Source organism: Gallus gallus, chromosome 5 (genome assembly GCF_016699485.2).
Source record: "Gallus gallus isolate bGalGal1 chromosome 5, bGalGal1.mat.broiler.GRCg7b, whole genome shotgun sequence".
In the NCBI taxonomy this organism is placed as follows: Eukaryota; Metazoa; Chordata; class Aves; order Galliformes; family Phasianidae; genus Gallus; species Gallus gallus.
In genome coordinates, this window is record NC_052536.1 from 54,988,354 (window position 1) to 55,010,663 (window position 22,310).

The 22,310-nt window shown below is 45.2% G+C and overlaps 1 protein-coding gene across 2 annotated transcripts in view; it reads left to right on the top strand.

The window, feature by feature from the left end:
- The first annotated feature begins 792 nt into the window (after nucleotides 1-792).
- SLC35F4 (solute carrier family 35 member F4) overlaps nucleotides 793-22,310 on the top strand; it is a 106,245-nt gene continuing 84,727 nt past the window's right edge. For both annotated transcript variants that reach the window (XM_004936471.5, XM_004936473.5), the window contains exon 1: nucleotides 793-1,106. In XM_004936471.5, the coding sequence (XP_004936528.1) occupies nucleotides 1,004-1,106 (103 nt within the window). In that variant the 5' untranslated portion in view covers nucleotides 793-1,003. The remainder of the gene's footprint in view (nucleotides 1,107-22,310) is intronic.

The window sequence follows — 22,310 nt, forward strand, 5'->3', positions numbered from 1 at the left end:
TTCCTGGAGCACTGCAGAGCACAGCTGTTCCTTCTGCTTCAATAGGATGAGAGGGAATGTCTTTCAGGTGCACCAGGGGAGGTTCAGGTTGGATATTAGGAAACGTTTCTTCTCTGAAAGGGTGGTGCTGGCCAGGGAGGTGATGGGGTCATGTTCTTTGGAGGTGCTCACTAACTGTGGAGATGTGGCACTGAGGGACGTGATCAGTGGGCAATACTGGTGGTAGGTGACTGGTTGGACTAGGTGATCTTACAGCAGCTGGAGAGCCACATTTTTGTGGTTTACAGACACCATTTCAGGTTGCCTTTCCCAGTGACATTAAGGCTGGAGCTACCAGCACACGGGGCCTTCCTGGGGCAATCCCTCAGCCCTGCCACACAGCAGCGACCTTTGCTCCCTGAGCTTTGCAGGTGGGCCCGTTCCAGGATGCAGGCTGTGGCAGCTCTCCATCCCACATGGAGAGACATGGAGTGTGCCGACGAGGGGCACGGCAGTCAGGGTTGGAACATCTCCCTACGAGGCCGGGCTGAGTGAGCTGGGGCTGTGCAACCTGGAGCAGAGAAGGCTCCTGGTTCAGCGTCTTAAGGGGTGGCTGTAAGAAAGAAGGGGACAGACTCTTTAGCGGGGGCCGTCGTGATAACGCAAGGGGAAACAGCACTGTGCTGAGACCCCTCGGCGCGCCGGGCACCCGCTCACTTTTTGGCGCCCACCATTTCACCGCCACGACGCGGCCCTCCCCGCTCCCTTCAGCACAGCGCCGCGCGCCGGGGCTGGGCGGGCACGGGCGGGAGGGGGGGGGTGGGGGAGCGGCCGCGCTGGGCGCTGCGGAGCCCGTCCTGCACCAGGCGGCGGAGTCAGGCACCCCCGCCACGAGCTGCGGCGGCCGTGCCTCCTCCTCCTTCATCGTCCTCCTTCTTCATCCTCCTCCTCCTCCTCCTCCTCCTCAGCGCCCGGCTCGGCTCCGCGTCCCGCCCGGCCGCCCCGCGCGCGGCTCCCGCCCTCTATGGATGGGAAAGCAGCACCCAACGGCGTGGCCACCATCGAGGACAGGATCTTACGGATCACGGGCTACTATGGATATTACCCGGGCTACTCCACCCAGAAAAGTAAGGCTCCCACCGCGCCTCTACCTCCGTGGTGGGCTTCGCCCCGTCAGGTGCCGAGCGGGGGATGGAGGGGGGGGGGGGCGGAACGGCCATCCTGCAGCGGCGCTCGGGAGGGGTGCGGGGATTTGGTCCTTTTTGGGGGCTTTCTTTTCAGTTCCCTCCCAGCTCAGCGCTGCTCCGGGAAAGTTTGGGTGGCGGTGGGGGCCCTCGGAGCCTCAGCATCCCCCGATGGTTCCTTTTCCTCGCCAAAGTAATCAGATTTTTCCAGAAAGGTGGGGGGTGATTGGGAGATCCGGCTTTGCCTCGCGTTAACCGGGTGAGGGTTTGGGGCTGTGGCGGATTTCTGTGGGGTTGGGGATGTCCCGCTGCTCTGTGGAGCCGTTCCGCGGTGAAAGTTCCTCTTAATGAAAGAAACGATTCGGTTTTTTTTTAATACCGCGGAGGGGAAACCGATCCGTTCCGTGGTCTGAGAGTTACTTTGCACTTTTGCCGACGCTTAGGAAAGGGAAATGGAGGCAGAGGGGGAGAAAAAAGAGGAAAAGGCAAAAAAAGAAAGGAGAACAGAAAAGCCCCAAGCAGGCGGTGAGGTGCGGGGCTCAGCGGGGAGCACACCTGCCTCTGCGTGTGTGAATTCCCCTTGGAACCAACGGAGGTGAGCTGCTTCCAGAACAGCGCAGTGCTCTCCAGCTGTACTACAGCGGGAAACAGCGGCACAGCTGAGCTGCTCCTGTCAGATGGACACCTCTGAGGGCTTTCTGTAAACGAGAGGAGAAAGCCGTGCATCGAAAATTGGTGATAAAATTGCATTCTGTGTCGGCTAGCTGATAAAGCAGGTGATAGAGACGGTGGGTGTGAGGGCCCTTTGCTGAGGTCAGTTGTGTTGTAGTTGGGAAGGAGCTGAGAGCGATCTGCAGGGATGGATGCATGGGAGTCTGAGCCAGGTGGGGTCGTGTCCTGCATGCTGCAGCAGCCCGACAGATGTACCAGAGGAAGGTGGGGGCAGCAGCTTTGTACTTAGTCACAAGTTTGCTTTGGTTGCAGAATGCAGTTTTTCAGCTTGCAGCAACACTCCCACTCTCTGTCAAAATGCAGACCTGAATTGGAGTGTTGGCACTGTGACTGTCTCTGCATGGGTGCATCAGAAGACTGACTGCCCAGGTGTAGGTGCTTTCTCAGTCCAGGAGCAGGTTCTGCAGATGCTACAAGCTGCATCCACTTGGAATTAAACAGAGCCTGGAGAGGAAGGCTCACAAAACTGCTGATTCAAGAGATTTCATTGCATATCTCCTGGCCCTTTGTACCTCTGTGGAAGTCTGGGTGCTGACAGGGGTTTTGCTGGAGGGGAAAGATGAGTACCTCAGGTTTTGTTGTTTGAAGAAAACAAACAGGATTTGTGGTCCCCAAGCTTAATGAGAAGACCTGCAAGTGTGAAGTGTCCTCAGGTGAATGAGAAGTATGTGTTCCCACAAAACCACAAGCAATATTTCAGGAAGTCTCTTAAGTTCTGTAAACACCATCGTAGTCCTTTGGAGTGCTTGCAGTTGGCAAATGGCTTAACTTTTCTTCATGGCTGTGATTTTTTGGGTGTATAAAGTTATCTCATGTCTTAAGGTTTTCGCAAAGGTGCTCTACCTTACTTGGGACATCTTTCATGAGGGTCAGCCCTCTTCCAGGCTCGTGGCATTGAAACAGTGAGGGTAGCTTGTCCTGTGGTAGGAGACTTGGAGATTTTACTCCATTTCTGTGTCTAGGCTGAAACATAGCCTTCAGGAGTGGCTGCTTCCAAGTGCTTTTGACATTCTCTCTGCTGATTGTTTTGTGCTCTGTCCAAGTGTAAGCCCTCAAACGGGTAGTTTGTGCAAATAATTTGTAAGGTACACGAGCTCTTGTTTTATTTCTGAGGGCATAATTATGTCACTGCTATTCAAATACAGTTTTAGTGCACCTGAATCATGCCCATGCCTGTTGCTGGAGAGCTGCAGTGTGGTGTGCGGTGTGCACCAACTTTCAGGTAGGTTGCATCTACATCCACTCCCAGTGATAGAAGAACTGTTGTTCTGCCACATGTCCAAACGTGTAGCACATGGAGTTATCTCCTTACACTGATACCTTACTCCTGCCCAGGTCTGAAGCGTACTTGGGAAGAGAACAGCTGAGGACGAGCTGTTGTGCCCAGGAGGGCTTTGCTCTGTCTGCTCTTCTTCTGCTTCTCTGATAACTGTCAGGTCTCATCTAGGAGCTGGCCGGGCACCAGGTGGGGATGGTATTTGGGTGGTGGTGTTCTGCTGCTGGTCGCCACCTTCCTTGAGGCTTCTCTTTGTCCACAACCTGCTGTGTCCAGATAGGGACAGGGAGACTCTTGGCGAGGACAAAAGGGGAAGGCTGGTGTGGGTAGCAGTTGTTCTGCTGACTCTTGGGATGTGGATCCTGGAAAAATGACCAAGATCCCAAGGCTCTATGAATTCTGCTCGTGAATTACATCTCTCCCTTATCTAATTGGCATTCACTGTGTAGTTCAGCAGGAGAGCATGCTTAAGGTTCTGCGTGAAGGCTAAGAACTGATCACAAATGGTCAGGAGATCTAACATCGAATGTCTGTAGTGCTGACTGGCTGATTTTAAGGGAACTGGAGTATTTCTTCTTTTGCTTCTTCAGTATTTTTGTGCGCTAACCTACTTCAAAGCGTGCATATGATTCTGTTAATTACAAGTCAAGCACTTTTATCATTTTATTTATCCTTAAAAAAGCCGTTAGAGAAGGAAAGCAGCTTCTTTACTTCTGTGAGCCATCTGATTAAGGGGAAGCATGGGTTTTGATCTGGTGGTATTTGCAGCCATGTATGTAGCAAAAGAACATATCCTGCATAATAAGGTGTTGGCAGTGGAGCAAGACATGGTGTTTTGTGCTTTTTTTTTTTCTTTTTCCCACCATTTCCACAGATCAAAAGGATGGTTCCTGATCACGGTTACCCTCTATCTTTGGGCATATGGCTTGGTCCCTCAGTTCCTGCATTAATAATATACAGAGTATGTATATATGAGGTATCTGGCTTCTGTGTGTTTATGAAGTAACTCTGAGGAAGTTCTGTAACAGCTTGTCTCTCTTCCAGTGAATTTCCTCAGAGTTACTCCTTAATTTCCCAGGGCATAAACGTTGATTCTGTGCTGGCATAGAACAGAGGCACCAGTCTTTGTCCCCATTCCCTCTCCTTTGCCATAATTTCTCATTTTTCTTTTTACTGCTAATACAATCATATTTAGTGCCTCCATTCTTAAGAGTATATATTGGCTTTTTTTTTCTCCCTTTGATTCTTTCCAAATGCTACCTCATCTGACTTTCATCTCTGAATGCATTCTTGGTTTTATGACACAAAGTTCCTCTCCTTCCAGTCTGAACTAACAACCTTTTTGTGCCTACCTCTGAATTAAAACTGTTCCAGCTGAACTTTCTTATCTCTCATCTCCATCAGTTTCACCAAGTTCACCTCCAAGTCAGGTTGGTGCTGTCCTGGCTGCTAGCATTGCAGAGCTGGGTTTTTGGAGCACCATTTTCTCTGGCTCAGACAACCACACCGTAATGGTAATGAAACTGCAGCGGCTGCACTTGTGCTCCTGGTTCTTCACAGGATCCATCACCTTATCTTTCTTACTTGGGGAGCTTGTCTCAAAGATTATTTCCACCCTTCCCTCTGCTCTTGTTTGGGTCTGGAGGTCTGCATCTCATCCCAAAAGGCTCTGAATACCAGCCTACAGCGGGGGCTTCTTCATTTTAACATTCCCCCATGCTGCTTCAAGCCCCCTTCTCTTCTTCAGCACTGCCTTGATACTACCCCAGACTTGTGCAAGCTGCTGGAAGCAGAGGCTGCTGTCAATGACTAGCAGTGATGGGACATGCAGCGTGGCCCTGGCTGAGCACCCCTACTGCGGCCACATCATCACCTGCATCTGCTGCAGGGCTGGGGTGCTGTCACAGCTCTGTCCTTAGCAGGGCTTGGAGCTGGGAGAAATGCTGAACCTGCCCCTCACAGTAGCACACTTGCTGTAGGGAATGGACTTTTGGTATCATTACTCGGCTAGAGCAGCTCAAGCAAGGTTTTGTGGTTTCATTTGACAAGGTAAGCCTCAAGTCAGCAATGAACTTAAGCATCTGCTTAAGTCTGAACTTGTGCTAAGCCACTGGGCTTTGACAGCGTGTTTAAAGTTAAGTCCATGCTTAATTGCTTTGCTTAATAAAACTGGGATTATAGGCACGCTGAGCCAGTATCAGAGGCTTGACAATTCAGCTTTCCTGCTCCCTGAACACAGTAGAAGGCCATAGAGGTGAAATCCAACTCCAAAACATCAGAGGGAATTTTTTCCTGGCTATTACAGCAGCTGTTGCCAGCAGCTCTGCTGCAGTACGAATCACATGGCAGACAGAGATCATCTCCATGCTTGCTGAACACTGTGCCCTCCTGGTGGCTCATCACTTCAGTGAGAGGAACAAAGTCTCAGCCTATTTACTGGAGGCACCCTCCTGCTTCGCCAGCAGCTCCCAGACCCCTCGGTTTCTCCACACAGAGCACACACAATGGGACAGACTGGAAAGCAGCAGTTGAGGAAAGGGGCTTTGAAGTTTTGGGTGGTTTCTTTGAGCTGGGGAACCTGGAACGGAGGCAATGGTGCCTGAATCAGATGCTGTGTGAGTTAAGGAGGTCTGAGGACTATTTCAGCTAGCAACAGCAGCCCCTGTGCCAGCTGATAGCGTTTGGGCTTCAGGGACTTGAGATACGTGCCTATCTGGAAAAAGTTTATTTCAGAGCTTGGCTTGTTTGGGCCAGCCAAGATGGGAATGTGGCCACTGCTGCAAATACATCTTGGGAAGACAAACAGGGAGATGTAGGAAAGAGGAGTTATTTAAACTGAAACAGCATGTTGGCACGTATACAAATGGGTATGAACGGTCCATGAATAAATTAAGGCTGAAAATTAGCAGAGGGCTGGAATTAATGGCCAAAAATTCTCTCCCAGTCTTATGTATCTAAACAAGAATTAGTTTCCAAGCTGTAAAGATGTCTCATAAATAAGTTTGCCAGGACTTAGAGAAAAAATACTCCTATTTGGCAGAGGAATCTGAGATGGTAAGGTAGGGGAGAGAGATGTTAATTTGCCAGAGATTGCACGGAGCAAGACATAATGTTCGATGGAGCAATCTCTTCCAGTGCTGGTGACCACACGGTAGGCTTTGAGCTGAACCTGACCTGCCCCTAAGGTTGCTTAGAGATGCTTTTCAGCTTTTTCTTTTGGATTGCACAGAAGATACAGCCCTTATTTTGACTGGCCTAGCACTCCTTCCCTTGAATTATATTCCCTTAGGTTGCTTTCCCCATTCACATAGACAAATAGTTGCAGCTCTGATCTTGGTTAAATGTGGTAAAATAATATTACAAAGTGCCATATGGTTCTGAGCAAGCTTTTGTCTTTCTCAAGCTTACACTTTTTTTATTTGTATTTTTTAATTAGGTATTTTAGAAAGTTTGCAATAATGTCTTCTACGCATTTGGAAACGGATGGACTTTTGCTCAACTACCTGCATAGTCATTCACCCATGAAAGTGAATTTGTGGCTTGCTGGTTGTTGAACAACGGGTGGCAGGAGTTTTTCCTTACAAACCTGCTGCTGGATGATTGCCATAATAAATATTGAAAATGCCTGGAAAAAAAAAATCTGTCTTTTTGTGGCGAGTGTGCAAAGAGGATTGGGGCGAAAAAAAGTGAAGTGTTTAATTGACTGCTTAAATTACTCACCAACAGAAACTGGACCAGCTCTACGAAGAAGGAAAATCCCTTATTTTTCCTGCAGTGAGGTGCAGTGGGACACCCTGTTGGCTGTGTTTTTGGGCCTGCCACAGGACAAAGATGAGATCTGTAACGCTGTGCCTGGCCCATAAGCAGGATACTGCTCACACAGCAGTGACAGAGCTGTAAGTGGGAGCATCCCCAGCACTTTGAGTGACAAGAGTGAATTTATTCAAAGGCATGCAGCATGAGTTCAATCACAGGCTCTCAGTATATCTGCCATGCAGAGAAGACCTTTCTGTTATTACTTTAGGAAAACTGATTCTTCCCAGACTTCACTTGCAAATATTGTTGGTAAAATACACTTGCCCTTTCCTGCATTCACTGTCTGGATCAGGTGTACCAGAGTGAGGTAGCAAGAAATGTCTCAGTTGTCCTTTCTGATTCACTTACGAGCTAAGGAGGGGGAGTAGGGTTCGGCCCCAGGGTGGGAGATGTTTCCTGGTGCTTTCTGGTGACCTCAGAGCAGTTCCTTGTCTTGGAGGCGTCCCATCTATTTTGGCTGGTGCAGGCTCCCATGCCTGTTTAAGTCTACTTTAATTTCCAGTTTTACTCTTAGCCAGGGAGAGGGGAGGCAAGCACCATCCTTGCATCTCATGGGTAAATATGATTACACTAAAACCACTGGCAATGATCTCTCCATCCACAATGAGAAGGAAATAGTAGTGTGAGGCCAACCTCACAGCTCTTTGTGCTGGCATTGCAACTATCTTTGCGACTGGGAAGTGGGTGTTGATGGGACTGACACAGCGTTGCTTGAGCAGTTACCTGCTGAAGCAAGATACAGAGACCAAGTCTTCTGAGGGATGTTTTTGGTGAGGACTAATGCACACCTTTATTGTTATTAATGGAGTACTTGGAGATGCTGTGCACCTCACTGAAAGACAGTTTCCTGCTGGGGACTGATTTTTCGTATCATTCATAGGGACATAACTATGCAGGTCCATTACTGCTAATGGGTATCGTATACCTGGGTGTCTGAGGACAATACTGAAATCCTGCACTGTGTAAGATAAGCAAGAGACAGGGCTAGAACACATGTTCTTTGTCACTGTGTTTGGAAACAGAAAAGTGATTGCATTAATTCAACACAATGTGATTTATGTTCAGCATCTTGAAGTAAAAGGGCATCTTCTAGTGCGGTTGTTGCATCTCTTTTCCTTCATATGTCTAAAACCCGAGACTTTAATTTCTTACACAAAACTTACCATGTGGAATCTGCAGCCCTGGAGCTGTGTGGGTGCAGATTGGGGTTTTTCTTTGCAGTGCCAGAAATAACCTGTTGTATGGTGTGTTACAGGGGCTAGAATTTGTAGTAGCTTGTGTGCGAGTGGGATGCATCCCATTGCTCCCCCAGAGGAAATTCTTCAGTGCAAACAGCATGGATGGTAGGAAGGTGAATTCTGCGTGGTGTTTCCATAGCATGGCTTGCACTTCTAATTGAGGAGAATTGGTTCTGCATATGGGAAAATGCTTACTCACTTCTCCATACCAGGCGAGGTTGGTAACATAAAGAGTAGGTGGAAAATGATTGAACTTAGTGTTTACTGGGAAGATGGGAAGGAAGAACCAGTTTCCTGGTTCTCTATCATTTCTTCTTTCCAGAGCAGGATGTGTTGAAGAAAAAGAAAAAAGTGGAGACTTAGGTAAGAAGAAAACTTTAAATGTTTTAAGAATATTTCCAAAGAGACAGTTTGGACGGATGAAGTGTCTGGAGTGTCACTAAAGAAGTGCTGTTTTCCATATGTGTTGAAAAAGCTTCGGAAGAAGAAAGGAAAGTTGTTTTTTAGCTGAAGAATGTAGTCGAGCTGTATTGGAGTGCAGCTGTGCGTCCTGTGGAGGTGACCTGTCCAGTGCCAGGCCTGCCTTCTGCCACTCCTCTTGGGGGTACTCTTGGATAATGGGCATGGATTGGTCTGGAGTTGGGTTTTCCAGTGCAGCCTGTTTGTTTCCACACACTCAGCTTTGGAAAGGAGGTTAATTTGATGAAATCAGGACAACTTTATTTGTAGGTAGAGTCTTTGCAGCGCCTTTGTGCACATCTGCTTTGAAGCCAGTTCAGAGCAACTGAATCCTTGTGAAGACGGGCATCCTCAGCTGTGGGCTCAGAAAATTCAGCTGGAATAGGAAGGCTCTAGGGAGCATGCCTAAACTTGGTGATTCACACTGTGCATGTATGCAACAGTGGCTGTTTGAGGGCCAAAGTTTGTAAGGCAAGCGCTGTGGATGCTCTGTCCCTGGAGGTGTTCAATGCCAGGTTGGATGGGGCCTTAGGCAGCCTGGGCTGGTATTAGATATGGAGGTTGGTGGCCCTGCCTGCAGCAGCGGGGTTGGAGCTTCATGATCCTTGAGGTCCCTTCCAACCCAAGCCATTCTGTGATTCTGTGAGTCTGTGAAATGCTTCTGTGGTGAGTGTGTGCTTGCAATTTAGCTGCAGTGCTCTCACATTTTGTGGATATAACTTTTAGAGCCTGTTCTTTGAAAATGTGCCCCTTGATCATTATTGTTGTAAAATATTTATAGAGTGAAGTGAAGTTTCATAGCACTTTGAGGAGGTAAGACGTTCTTTGGAGCTTCCTGGTTTAAGGTGGTAAAGTAAACAAAATGGGAAGCAGAGCTCTCATATTTACCTTGTGTAAGGGAATGCAGGGTAGAAGAAATCCGTCACTATCACTTGGCACAGCGCTAACAGCTGTTGGTTTTGGACTCCTACCTGAGCAGGGGTCTCAGGTTTGCCAGACAAGTAACAGTAAGGGACAGACCTCAGTTGTCTGGGTTCATATTTACTTTAATGCAAAACAGCATCCATGTTCTGGTATTTCCTCTGCTTTTTTTTCTTCTTCTTCTTTCCCTCCCCCTGGGATAAAAACGACCCTAATGCTGTGTTACTTGGCAAGATAACAGTGCAGCAGGAAAATAATGTGGCTGTTTAATGACTGCCCTTCACATCCTCCCTGTGAGTGGTAGACAGTGTGTGGCTGAGTGAAACAAGTCATTCTGTTTGGTTTCTGTTCCCAAATATTTCTGTTTCCCTCTGTGGGAGGCGGACAGGTACTGTGGTTTAAAGCTGGCAGTGGGCTGTTTGAATTGCCATACATCCTTTATGCGCGTGAGGAAAAGATTTGTATGTCTTCATTTGAGGATTATGGTCATTATCTCCTGCACCATTCAGGTATTCAGGGACAAGCCTCTGGAAGCCAGCAGGACAAATGCAGTGCAGTTTCAACACAGTACCTTGATAATCAGTCTTCTACAGCATTTACTCTCTGTATTTCAGTGGCTTAAGCTACTCTACTTGGTCCTGACATTCCCTTTTCATCCTGTCAGCTTCCCTTCTCTCCCTGTGTCTGAGCATCAAATTGGGCTGGTCGAAGAGAAGATCTAAATGAAATGTATTTGGTGCCTTTGATCTGCACGGTCTTCTTTTTTATAAGCTGTGACCAGAAATTGTCTGTGTATTCCCAAACTGCAGAATGCATGATTACTGTTCGCAGCCTCCCTCTGAGAGCAGGCTTTGACATCATTCATACTCTATAATTTATGGTATTTTTGTAGCAGGCTGTTAAGGTCTGGAAGAGAGTAAAAAGGGTTGATTTTAAAAAGAATGTCCCTGTGTCTTGTGGTAGTTCTATGAGAGAGCACGTTCCTGCTTTTGGAGTTGCTGCCGGGTCTCTTCTTATTGTGGAAGCATTTTTTAAAGATGATGCTGTTTTGCCTAATGTAAGCACTTGCTCCTTGTCAAACACATCCGCGTGTGCCCTGTTAGGACTTTGCACCTCATTCCGGGGTGTTTTAAAAGCAGATTACAGAATGTCTTGTAACTCTTCATCTGTGGATTTTTTTAACCTGGTTTCATAAGGAGACAAGGCTTATGTGAACATGATGTCCCTGTCCCTAACCCCTCTCTCTGTAACTTTCAGTCTATTGACGGAATTTGAGTAACCTTCATAGGAGAGCATGAAAGACAAAGTAGTGTGATGGACCAGGCGAAAATGGACCAGCTGGAAAAAGATAGACCTCTTGTTTCTCCCATAATAGGAAAGCTGTAAGGGTAGCTCACTGTTGAAGAAGTGTACTTAGTAACATTTTTGGGGTCTTACCGGAAGAACATCTAGTTCACATCCAGCTTCAGACAGAGGTCAACAGGAGATGTGCAGAGCAGCGTAGAATCATAGAATGACTGAATTGTTGGAATGAGTTGGAAGGGACCCTTAAAAGCCATCTGGTCCAACCCCCCTGCAGTGAATGGGGACACCCACAGCTCCATCAAATGCTCAGAGCCCATCCAGCCTGACCTCTGGGTGTCTGCAGGGATGGGAGCACCCACCACTTCTCTGGGCAGCCTGTGCCACTGCCTCACCACTCTTAGTATAAATGTCTTCCTCCTTATATCCAGTCTAATTCTCCCCTTTTTTTAGTTGAAAACCATTTGCCCTTGTCCTATCGCAACAGCCCCTGCTAAAGTGCCTGTCCCTTTCTTTCTCATAGCCTCCCTTTAGATACCCAAAGGCCACTCTCAGCTCTCTCCAAGGCCTTCTCTTCTCCAGGCTGCACAGCCCCAGCTCTCTCAGCCTGTCCTCGTAAGGAAGTTATTCCATCCCTGGGACTATTTTTGTGACCTTCCTCTGGATGTGCTCTAACAGGTCCACATCCCTCTTCTACTGAGGACTCCACATAATTCAGTTTCCTGGTATGTCTTCATCTTTGATTGATCTGTGCCTTGGGAAGTTTTACGTCTGTGTCTATTTTAGTAGCCTTTGATGGATATTTCTTCCATGACTTTGTTTAGTTGCTTTCAAAGCATTGGCAAATCTGGTCAAAAGACCAAAATCTGTAGGAATGCAACTGTCCATTTCACTGCAGTTTTCTGCTGCTGCTGTTACTTCAACTGATGAATGAGGATAACACCCATGAAAATTTGGAGAGGGCTCCAAGAATATATGGAGATAGAAGGAGAGGAGGAAAACAAAATATTGGCCTGATAAAGGTAAATAAGCACACTCTGAAGCAAACACGTTCTTTGCTCCATTATTCATTCCAGCACATGGGTAGGATACTGATGAGTGACATGCAGCCTTCACTCCATTTGCCTGCTTTTCCTGAATGTACTGGAATGCCAGGAGTCATAGGGTAATGCACCTCTCTTTGTTTGGATCTTTGAGATGATGCAGTAAAAACAATAAGACATTTCTACAGGACAGTCTCAGGTTTTCATCTGAAATTCAATGAATAAAATATTAATTTCCAGAGCCACGCTATTGGTAACAGCCTGTAGAGCCTCCCAGGCAATGGCTGTGAACCCTTTCCAGTTTAAAAAAGAAATGGAGAGAACAAAGTTGTTTTATTAAGGCTACAGAAAATGTTATAAAATATTCATAATGATCATCTCTTCTTATTTGAAATAATAAATCCAGGGTTAATTTTGTACTTGCAGAAAACCGGTGGCTGACGATTGGGCCTCTATATCTTTGCTGATGTAATGTAGAGATAATGCATAATATTTTATCTACTTTGCAAGGATGTTATTAGGCTCACAAATATGTCCTGGTGCCTGCAGAATGAAAAGTAGACTTTCCCCTCTTCCCTGCAGGTTAGGGAAATAGAGGGCTCTGCAGTCATTTTCAGATATTTTGGCTCTTTAAGAGCCCAGGCACTGCTGTGCAAAAGGAATCACAGAAAGCAAGAAAGCATTATGTTTGTTCTTACAGCAAGTTTAATACTCCCTCTAACGCTTATATCGAGAAAATAAGTTAAACAACAACAATAACCACCAAAAACAAGGGAGAATTGCCACCGCTTCTGTTTATTTAAAAGCCAAGTTCCTAGAAATTATTTTTGTCACTCACGCCATGCATCCAACTGCCAGCTGTAACGTTTCTGACCTGTGCTGAAAATTAGAATTTGACATTGTGTTGACCGCAGTGAACAAGGAAAAATGCCTCAGGGTTTTCTAAATAGGATTTAAAGCAGATTTCCCTTGGTTGTGTTTTATTACTGTGCTCTGTGCTTCTTTTTTTTTTTTTTCCCAAAGAAATGAGTGCTGTTTTTTAATATTGCCATGTAGCGACAACATGAAGCCTTTTTAGTTGCTGCTGCACAAAGTATTGTAAAGTCTGACATCCCTTTGAAGAACTGCTCTTAGCCACTGCTGCTATTTTTATTTTTGAGTTGTTCTCTGCTAGAATATTTTTCTGTCCTCGCATGCCCCGAATTTTTGAAACACTTTCAGGTCAGCTTACAACAAATCAATGGAGATCTTTCTCCTGGTTTTTCCTCACTCTCATTAAGTTTTACTGGACTCTGCCTTCAGAAATCTAGTTGAGGAATGCTTTTTTTTCCCCCCTTGAACTTGCAACGTGGTCTTCAGAGAAATATCTGCCAGAAGCACTGACCTACAAAATCTATTAGCTTTCCCCACTGATGTGAAGCTCATTTATGTAACACCGTTGGATTGGATGACTGCTCTGCTTTGGAGGTGAAGTATGGAGGTCTTGTTTCATAAGCCTAAGTGCAAAGGAGTGGCTGATAATGAGATAATGTTTGCACATCTATGGCAGGTGGCTTATGAAGCTATCTCCTGCTTTTATATTACAGGTTTGGAGAGATTCCTTGCAGGCAGAGACCATGTGAGCAAGTTTACAGTCAGGTGCTGCCAGCTGGATTCCCTGGGCTGGCTCTTTGAGCTCCCTCAGCACAAAGGAAAAACTGGGCAGGGAGTCCTGATAAGAGAGCCCAAACTTAGTTATTCATAGTTGTCCTTAGTTATTCTGGGGCTCCCAATACGAGAAAGACAGGCAGCTGTTGGAGAGGGTCCAGAGGAGGGCCACAAAGATGATCAGAGGGCTGCACCACCTCCCATATGAAGACAGGCTGAGGGAGCTGGGCTTGTTCAGCCTGGAGAAGAGAAGGCTGCGGGGTGACCTCATTGCAGCCTTTCAGTGCCTAAAGGGAACCTATAAGCAGGAGGGGAGTCAACCCTTTGAAAGGGTAGATAATGGCAGGACAAGGGGAAATGGTTTGAAGCTGAAGGAGGGAAGATTTAGGTTGGATGTCAGGGGGAAGGTCTTTACTACGAGAGTGATGAGGTGCTGCAACAGCTGCCCAGAGAGGCTGTGGATGCCCCGTCCATCCGTGGGGGTGTTCAAGGCCAGGTTGGATGGGGCCCTGGGCAGCCTGGGCTGGTATTACATGTGGAGGTTGGTGGCCCTGCCTGCAGGGGGGGGGGGTTGGAGGTTGATGATCCTTGAGGTCACTTCTGACCCAAGCCATTCTATGATCCCCTTTCTTTGCTGCTTAAACCCCCCCCCAAGTGTAGCAAGGACAAGTGATGGCTGCTGTGTGTAGCTGTGCTGAGCCCTAGCGGTGCAACTTGTCTGCGCTGCTTGCATTCTTTACAGTGCCTGGAAAGGGCTGAATTAGAGCTGCCTATAGAGCTCTATTAAGTGGTGATCCAGTACTGATGGATACTGGCAAATAAGTGTTGCAGCTGGTCAACAAATTAGAGCTGGCTTTCTCTACTTTGGCAGAGGGTGTGGAGAAGCCTAAATAGCCTGAGAGCAGCAATAGTCTGGGACACTTCTAAATCACTTTGTCTGCGTTCAATTTCTGGCACCAATATCAGAAATGGAGACTGGAGCAGAGTTTGTGGTGCAAGTTTTAGGGATGGTGATGGATGCACAGGTGCAGCACGAGCAATTAATGAGTTTCCATTGTTGGCAGAGTTCTAGACTAACTTGACTTTAACTTCTTGCCTGGAAGTTTAGTCTTTGGGTAGAGGTAAATTTGCTCTGTTCGTGCTCTAAGCTTTGTGGATGTAAGACGACTCCTAGTTAGAGAACACAGCGCTTTGGCAGTTCTGTGCAGAGCTAGTCCTAGCAAGTCCTGTGGGTTTCACAGTTTTGAATTAGAATGTGATATGCTGTGAATGAGGCTGCAACTTGCTGATATCTACCTGCAAAAGGCTGTGGGCGATCATGGAATGGCTCAGGTTGGTAGGGACCTTAAAAATCATAGGTTAACTGTAATTGTACATAGGTCACTCTGAAAATAATGCTTCCTATTTGTTTTTATGGAAACTACAATAGCTACAAAGAACACAATAACACCTATTTGATAGAACAAATCCTTAGCTAAAAAACACTGTTTTTGAACACAGTTTTTCACAGTTTGCTCTGGATTTTTGCCAGCAATGAACAAGAGCCTGCATACCATCCTGGCACAAATCTGCACCAGCAGTGGTGACCCACTGTTGCCCCTGTTGAGATGCACCACCCACTGCTTCATGGTGTTCACATGTACTGTTTGGTCTCCATAAATGTTCAGCAAGTGCTGATGGATGTCAAGGTCTCAGACATACAAACAAGTGATTGGAAGCACATCAGCATGTGAGTTGATGGATTTAAAGACATTCTTTGGTGATCTTCTGATTTTGCTTGTTAAGGATGTAATTAGTAACTTGTTCACACAGTTTTTCATAAACGTGTCCTTAATGTGAAGTGTGGCTCAGTATCAGATGCTCCTTGTCATCTGGGCGATCTTCTAGCAGTGGAGATGCAGAGGCATCTCTACCTTCTCCATTGGAGCATAAAAGTACAAGAAGCAGGGAGAGTAGACTATTGTTGAGTGAATCAAACAAAAAGGAGAACCAGCTCATAAATCTGAACCAGCCCTTGCCTGGGATGGATGTGTGTGATAAGCAGAGAATAAAGTTTTGGATTTCCTCCTCAGCCTGTTTTGGGGATATTGGCCCTGGTGTCGATTCATTCAGGTCTTCATGTCCAGTTGGATGAGTGGAGTTAAGCACAGCTGCGTTTACAATCTTTGCTACATACGGTTAGAAAGTGGTTACTGTTCTGTCCAACTGCTTTGCAGTGCTTGATCAAAGTGAGCAAGGAGCTGCTCAGAGCTGGATTAATTGGAGTTGCAGTCTTTGGTGCAAATCTGGATGAAGACAACTTTGTCTCTCTGGATGGAGGAAAGGATACCCTAATCTTTCTGCCACAGGACCTGTGCTTTCAGTGATGCATGCCCTGAGTTCACCGAGGGGAAAATGTTTCCAGTTCCTTTTGACTTCTTTGCAAGCCATCTTCCTTGCCTTTCTGTAGGCAGATCTGAAAGCTGTGAATCCTTTCTGTGCCATTCCCTGAGTAGCAGTGGTATTTCTGAAGTGGGCTGGTTGACCTGTCCCAGACACATTAATAAAGCTCCGCATCATGAACTATTAGAAGGAGCTAACAGAATGTGTTATGCCTGCTCTTTCTCTGACCTTCCATAATTGCCTCTGATTGTTCCATTACAGCAGAACATTTTAAAGTAATTGTGGAGATCGTATGCAAGTGTAGAACCATAAAGATAGTCCTAAAACTTGACAAAATTACAGACAGGTATCCAAATTATGACTCAATCTGCTGTGGTCTTCTTTCTCAAGTGGGTTGCTACCCAGATTGAATAAGGTTTTGCTCTCCAATGAAGTTACATGATGAAGAGTGGCAGAACTTGATGTGGTCTTTGACATTGTTATTGTTGCTCCAGGTTCCGGGGTCAGGAAAAGTTTTATCTGAATGAAATGTCAGAGATTTGGCAGTTTCTAAAAAATCTCATTGGTGAAATGCCTGGGTTGAGCAGTGAGTGTCTGAGAGTATTACAGAGCTGGAGTAGCTATGGAGATATAGCTGGTGCATCTGCCCTAATGAGCAGGCTCACTCATGTCGTTCTTCACAGATGCTTATCTGATCCTTTTTGAAAACATCAGTGGTGGAGATGATGGACTGTCCTTTGAGGTAGCCTGTTGTAGTTTCTGTGTTATTTCCTCATGGCTAAATGTTGTTTGGTTGCTGCTTTTTCCTTTGCATGGTTCTATGGTTTGCATAGTTGTGCTAGTTACTTTTTACATGGAAAATCTCTTCCTCTGCAGCAGTATACAACAGATCTAACTACCTTTGTTTTGTTTTCCTTCATCTGTACTGCACAAACCCAATTAACAGAATCAGAATCACAGAATGGCCTGGGTTGAAAAGGACCTCAAAGGCCATCCTTCAACTCATTATACATAGAGCCACGCTTTGTAGAAATTGGCCTAACTTCTCTTCCTTCTGGGCTCTGCATAGTGAGCATACACTCTTCTTAAAACCACGTTCCTCAAATTAGACTCTGGACTCAGCTCTTCAGTTAAGGTCTCACCAGCAGAGAAGAACTGCTTAGTTTCTGTAGCACTATGGATTATCCATGTTACTTCTATGTCTCAAGTTGGCAGCAGTAGGTAAGGCAGCATCACGTTGGGGATTCCTCTCAACTCCTAGTGCTCCTCTAGAAAACTGTGGCTCTTCCCTGATCTGATTCTCTGGCCCTGTGCTCTAGCTGGGAATAGCCTTTCATTTTCATTAAGAATTTATTTTTTCCTGGGTGATTTCTCAAGGTTATTAACATCACTCCGTTTTCTATCCAACATACTCCTAGCTTCCCTGTTTCACATAATTTAGACATTGTGATCAATCTACCTATTACGGAAATAACAAATGGTGAAAGGACCCTCACTTACTGTCTTTCTGTTTAACAGTGAGGCATTGATAGCAACTCCAGGTTTGGTTCATGAACACTTTTCCACCCACTGTAATTCTCCTGTCCTTCTCTATTCACAAACCTGTTACTCTTCCACAGAAAGAAACAACATTAATGTGATGTGACTTAGTTTTGATAACCCTTTGATGATCATCCTCCTCATTTCCTCTTGTGTAGCCCCTTTGACTGTTAGGTCTTTAATGGGAACTGTGGACAGCCTCCCTGTTATTTCCAGCTGCTCATATGTATTTTTCAACTTAAGTTTGGTTTTCTGCTCTTTCAGAATTTCTTGTACCTTCCTAGAATTGTCAGAAATTCTTGTTGCAGCATTAACTGCCTACATAACTGACAGTGAGCTGACATCAGTGCTTTTTTCCTGGGTATATCATCAGACCAAATTGTTGATTTATCCCTCTAGATACAGAAGTTCCAAACAAACCTTTGTTCAGTGCTGTCTTGTTATTCTTCAGGATATATTGTTCTGCAGAGCAGTGACTGCTGAGACACATACAAAATACTGCATTTCTTTACTAAGAACTAGAAATTCATGTTAAGATAAATTTCTAATTTTTGCCTATATTAGAGATTATCAAGGGCAGAACTTTAGCAGATAATGAGGAAAAACGTGTTGGCAAACTTGGCAATGACTTTGAAATGATCCTTGTAACTTGTTCTGTGATACTTCTCTCCAGTGTTTTGCCAGCATTTTGCAAGTGAAGTCATCTCAGCATATTGCTCACAGATGGTGACATCCTTAGATGTGGTATATGGGAAGCAAAGGCTCAGGTACCATTTGGAGTTAGACCTGAGTGCTCTGTAGACCTGGCCCTGATCTTTTATAGATTGAAAAATGAACCTACATAGCAAATTACAGGAGGCCAAATAAATAGTGAAGTGGAAACTGGTTAAATACCGCAAGAATAGTATTTCACGGTCCCATTAAACTAATGAATTTAGGAATATGAAGAAGATTGCTTGAAATTTTCCTATCCAGGCCATCTGGACTGCTGCCTTCTGTGCTGTGGCCTTGAGAAGCCAAGAATAGTCTTTAAAACAACAGATGGGTACAAACATCTCCTTCATCACTCTGCATGAAAACACTCTAGTTGGACCAAGAGTTGCAGCTGTGGCCATGTGAGGCCTGAAGGGTTCTGGGACTGGGATTCAAAACCGATGTCAACCCATGTCTGAAAAGTCTGAATAACTGTAAGTAGACACTGAAGGGCGTGAGGGTGAGGATGAGTGATGGGGGTAAAGTTGGAGCAGACCACTGGTTGGTCTGGCATAACATGTATTAATTCCTATGTTGTGTAAGAGAATCTCCTTTCCAGCACACTAGAAATCTAGAAATGGTAGCAGGAGTGTGGTTTTTATTCTTACTTGCTTTTTTCCACTTCATATTTCTCCCTTTAGCCATCTTGGGAAAAGGGCCAAAGAAGCTGAACTTGTCAACACTTGCTTCATACCAAGCCCTATCTTTGTAAGCTATGATCATATTGATTCCTCAACTTCTGAAAATCATTTTTTGAGCTCATAAACAACAGTGGGCCTCTTGCTAATACATTAAAGACTTTTCTTCTGGTGGTTTGTACTCGTCCTGTGAAGAGTTGTACTCCTAGTGGCCTAACTTTGGTTTAAGTGCAAACAAGGCATAAAACTCCCAAGGGTATAACAACTGGGTTATCTTAAAACTGCTGTTCCCGTCCCTTCAGAGACTGTTGCAGTGCGTGGTTTATGTGATAACTGTTTGATCAAACTGTCAGCTTTTTCTTTTATTATTATTTTTAATAAATAATTTTGAAAGCTAGAAGTTAATGTTTTGGAGCTAACAGTCTGGTGTCGTTGTGGGGCTCCTGGAACCGGTATCGTTACTGCTCACAGAATCTTCAACCACAAGTCTGTTTAGCACAAGATCCTCATTTAGCAGAGCTGCTTGGAGATGCTGTAAGGAAACAAAACAGGACACGAACAAAACACCCTCTCCCAGTGGTAGGCTATCGAGCACTTCTGAAACTTTGAGCTATTTAAAAAAATATTCCTAGCCTCTATGAAAACCTCTGGCAATGAGTGCCACAATCCCATTTTGCGCTATGCAGAAATGCTGCTGTAAGTCAGCTGTCCATTGACTGTCTTCTTGAGAACCATCTAGTTTTTGTGTTAGCCTGAGCCCCTGAGGTGCAGTTTCTGATACTGGTGACAAACACTTTGTGACTTTCCCATCACTTGAAGCTGCTGGGCACAAAGCATTCACTGTGTCATGTGGAATGGAGAAGAAGCTAATGAAAGGAAAAATCTTGCTCTCTTATACAGCGAGAGAGAGAGGTGCTGATTTGCTGACAGTTGTTTGTGGGTTGGTTATTCAGCTGCAATTAAGGCTCCAGAGCTGGACTCCTGACTCCAGCAAAACCACTGAAATTAATGGGGAGTTTTGCCTTGAGTCAGGTCTACAGAATTGAGCCACTGGTCATTTTTTCCTCTCTTTGCATTTTGTCTCACGTGTATCTGCTTGCAAATAGGCAGTACTTGCTGGTACATAAAGTGAGTTAATTTTGATCTTGGCTTGTGCTTATTTGGAGGTACCTGATGAGCATTGTGCCTACAATTGTTGACCTTGCCTTGTTCAGTGATGGTTTCTGCAGATCTGAACTTGCAAACCAGAAAGAATCAGAGAGCAGATCACAGAGATGCATTCAGGTTTTCTGTGCCCTATTGCAGAGCTTGTTTGCTTCTTTAAAGTAAAAAGCAAAGAGCTGACTAATAACACTGAAGTTTATATACTATTGCACAGCAATAGTATCACTGTTAATTTAGGGATCACATGCAGACAGTGCTGCTGTGTGAAATTAGAGAAGATTGCTTCTTTGTTGTCCTCTTTCGTCTGCAAAAGCCAGAAAGCCTGCTCTGTTAGTTTTATCTAGAGCAGCAATATGTTCTCATCTTAAACGTGCCATGTAACATTAATTATTAATCACAAGGATTAAAAATAGAAATAAATATGGGGTAGTAATCTTGCTCCTAGATAAATCCTGACTCGCTCCATCAAAAAAAGAACAACAACCGGGGCCTTCCACCACTGTGTACCTTGTGTGAGTGAGCTCAAAATCAGATCACTGAATATTTAGGTGCTCTGTCTGTGTTTGACGATTCTTATGTCTGGATGCTTTTCAGAAGGCTGCTGGAGTCTATTTATAGTACAGCTTTTGAGCATCTGACCCATAAGCTCCTGTGGACAGTCAGGGTATTTTTTTTTTTCCTTTTAAAGGTGGAATATAGAGAGTTTGCTCAAGTTGAAAGCACTTTTTTTTCTTTTTCTTTTTTTTTTTTTTAATATTTCCTTCTTACTTGTCACCTTCACCTCCATGCTTTGAAATGTGGCCATTTGTCAGCTTGGCTTCAGCCTGAATTAACTGCTTACAGACAAGTCCTTCACAGCATAGGCTTTGATTTCAGGCTTATGCTGATGTAATGAGGATCAAAGTACTGCCCAAGGTCTTGAGTAACGTACTTGAGCATTATCTGTAAGTTAGAGTAGCTCTTACAATTCCTATGGGATATCCAACTCTGACTGGAAAGCATGTTGGAAAGGAGGGTTTTGATAACCCTGAAATGAACAAGTAGAGGGGCCTCTCAGATGCCACCAATCCTCTGGGATCCTGTTGTAATTTTGTGAGGACAGCTGTACACCGGGGCCATTTCTCAAGCAGTTCTTCTGTTTAGTGTTTGGGCCCCAAAGGTCTCCTTGCTGCATGTGACTTCTGGTCCAGCGAGATGAGATGTGAAACTTTAAAGTGCCTGTGGTGTCAACTGTGGTCAGCCTCTACCATTTCTGGTGCTTGCCTGCTGCAGGCATCATGGTACCATCAGAGAATGGCAATCCTACTGAGACTGGAAATCTCCCAGTGAAGAATCTACCTGGCCAGAAACATGGGCTGAGAAGGACTTCTGAAATTGCTGAGTTTCACCTATTAGTATCACAAGCAGTCGTGTATAGTGCTTCCTTTGGAGTCAATGTGGAGGCTGTGAATCATGATCTCTGCTTGTCTGTGGTGCTGGTGGCATTTGTAGAGTTTGGACACGCTTGGCCCAGTGAGCTGCTTGCTCACTTTCCCTTGGCTGTTTGCATGGCAGTGGGATCTGCTGGTTCTGCTCATGTGCTCCTGGTGCTCGTGATTCACAGACATCAATAAGGCCAGAAGGGACATTTAAAATTACTTAATCTGACCTCATTTACTCTTATATTACATTATGTATGAGTATACCTTATTACATATTACAACATTTAATACATAGAAACATGACCCACGTGGAATATGATGTTAATGTCCGTGTTAAAACTGCTGGATAGTAGTCAGCTACTTTCTCTTTAAGCTATGACAGATCCTTGGGAAATCAGAGTAGCTTTGAGCTGTAGCTGGACTCCTTGGCTTTTAGGAAGGGAACATGAAGGTTTTTACCTCAGACTTGAATGTGGACACAGTGCCAAGCTCCTGGAAGCCTACGTGGGAAAGTGGAGCCCCGTGGACACAAGTTGGTCAATCCCTGCTCAGGGGAAGGTCATTTCAGGCTCAGAGTGGATATCTATAGATATCGATCAAGTAGAAAGGGAATACAATTATTTTAGTCATGTGAACGATCACAAACCTTGTTTGTAGCATACAGACTCATTCTGCATATTCTACCTCCTTGTCCTTGGTGTGTGTCCTAACTCCAGCTTGTGTCAGCGGAGTCTGCCTGTATGACATCTGCTTTCAGCAATTAGATGAGAGCATAATTATGTGCTGTAGTTGACAAACTGTACTTCTGAACGAAGC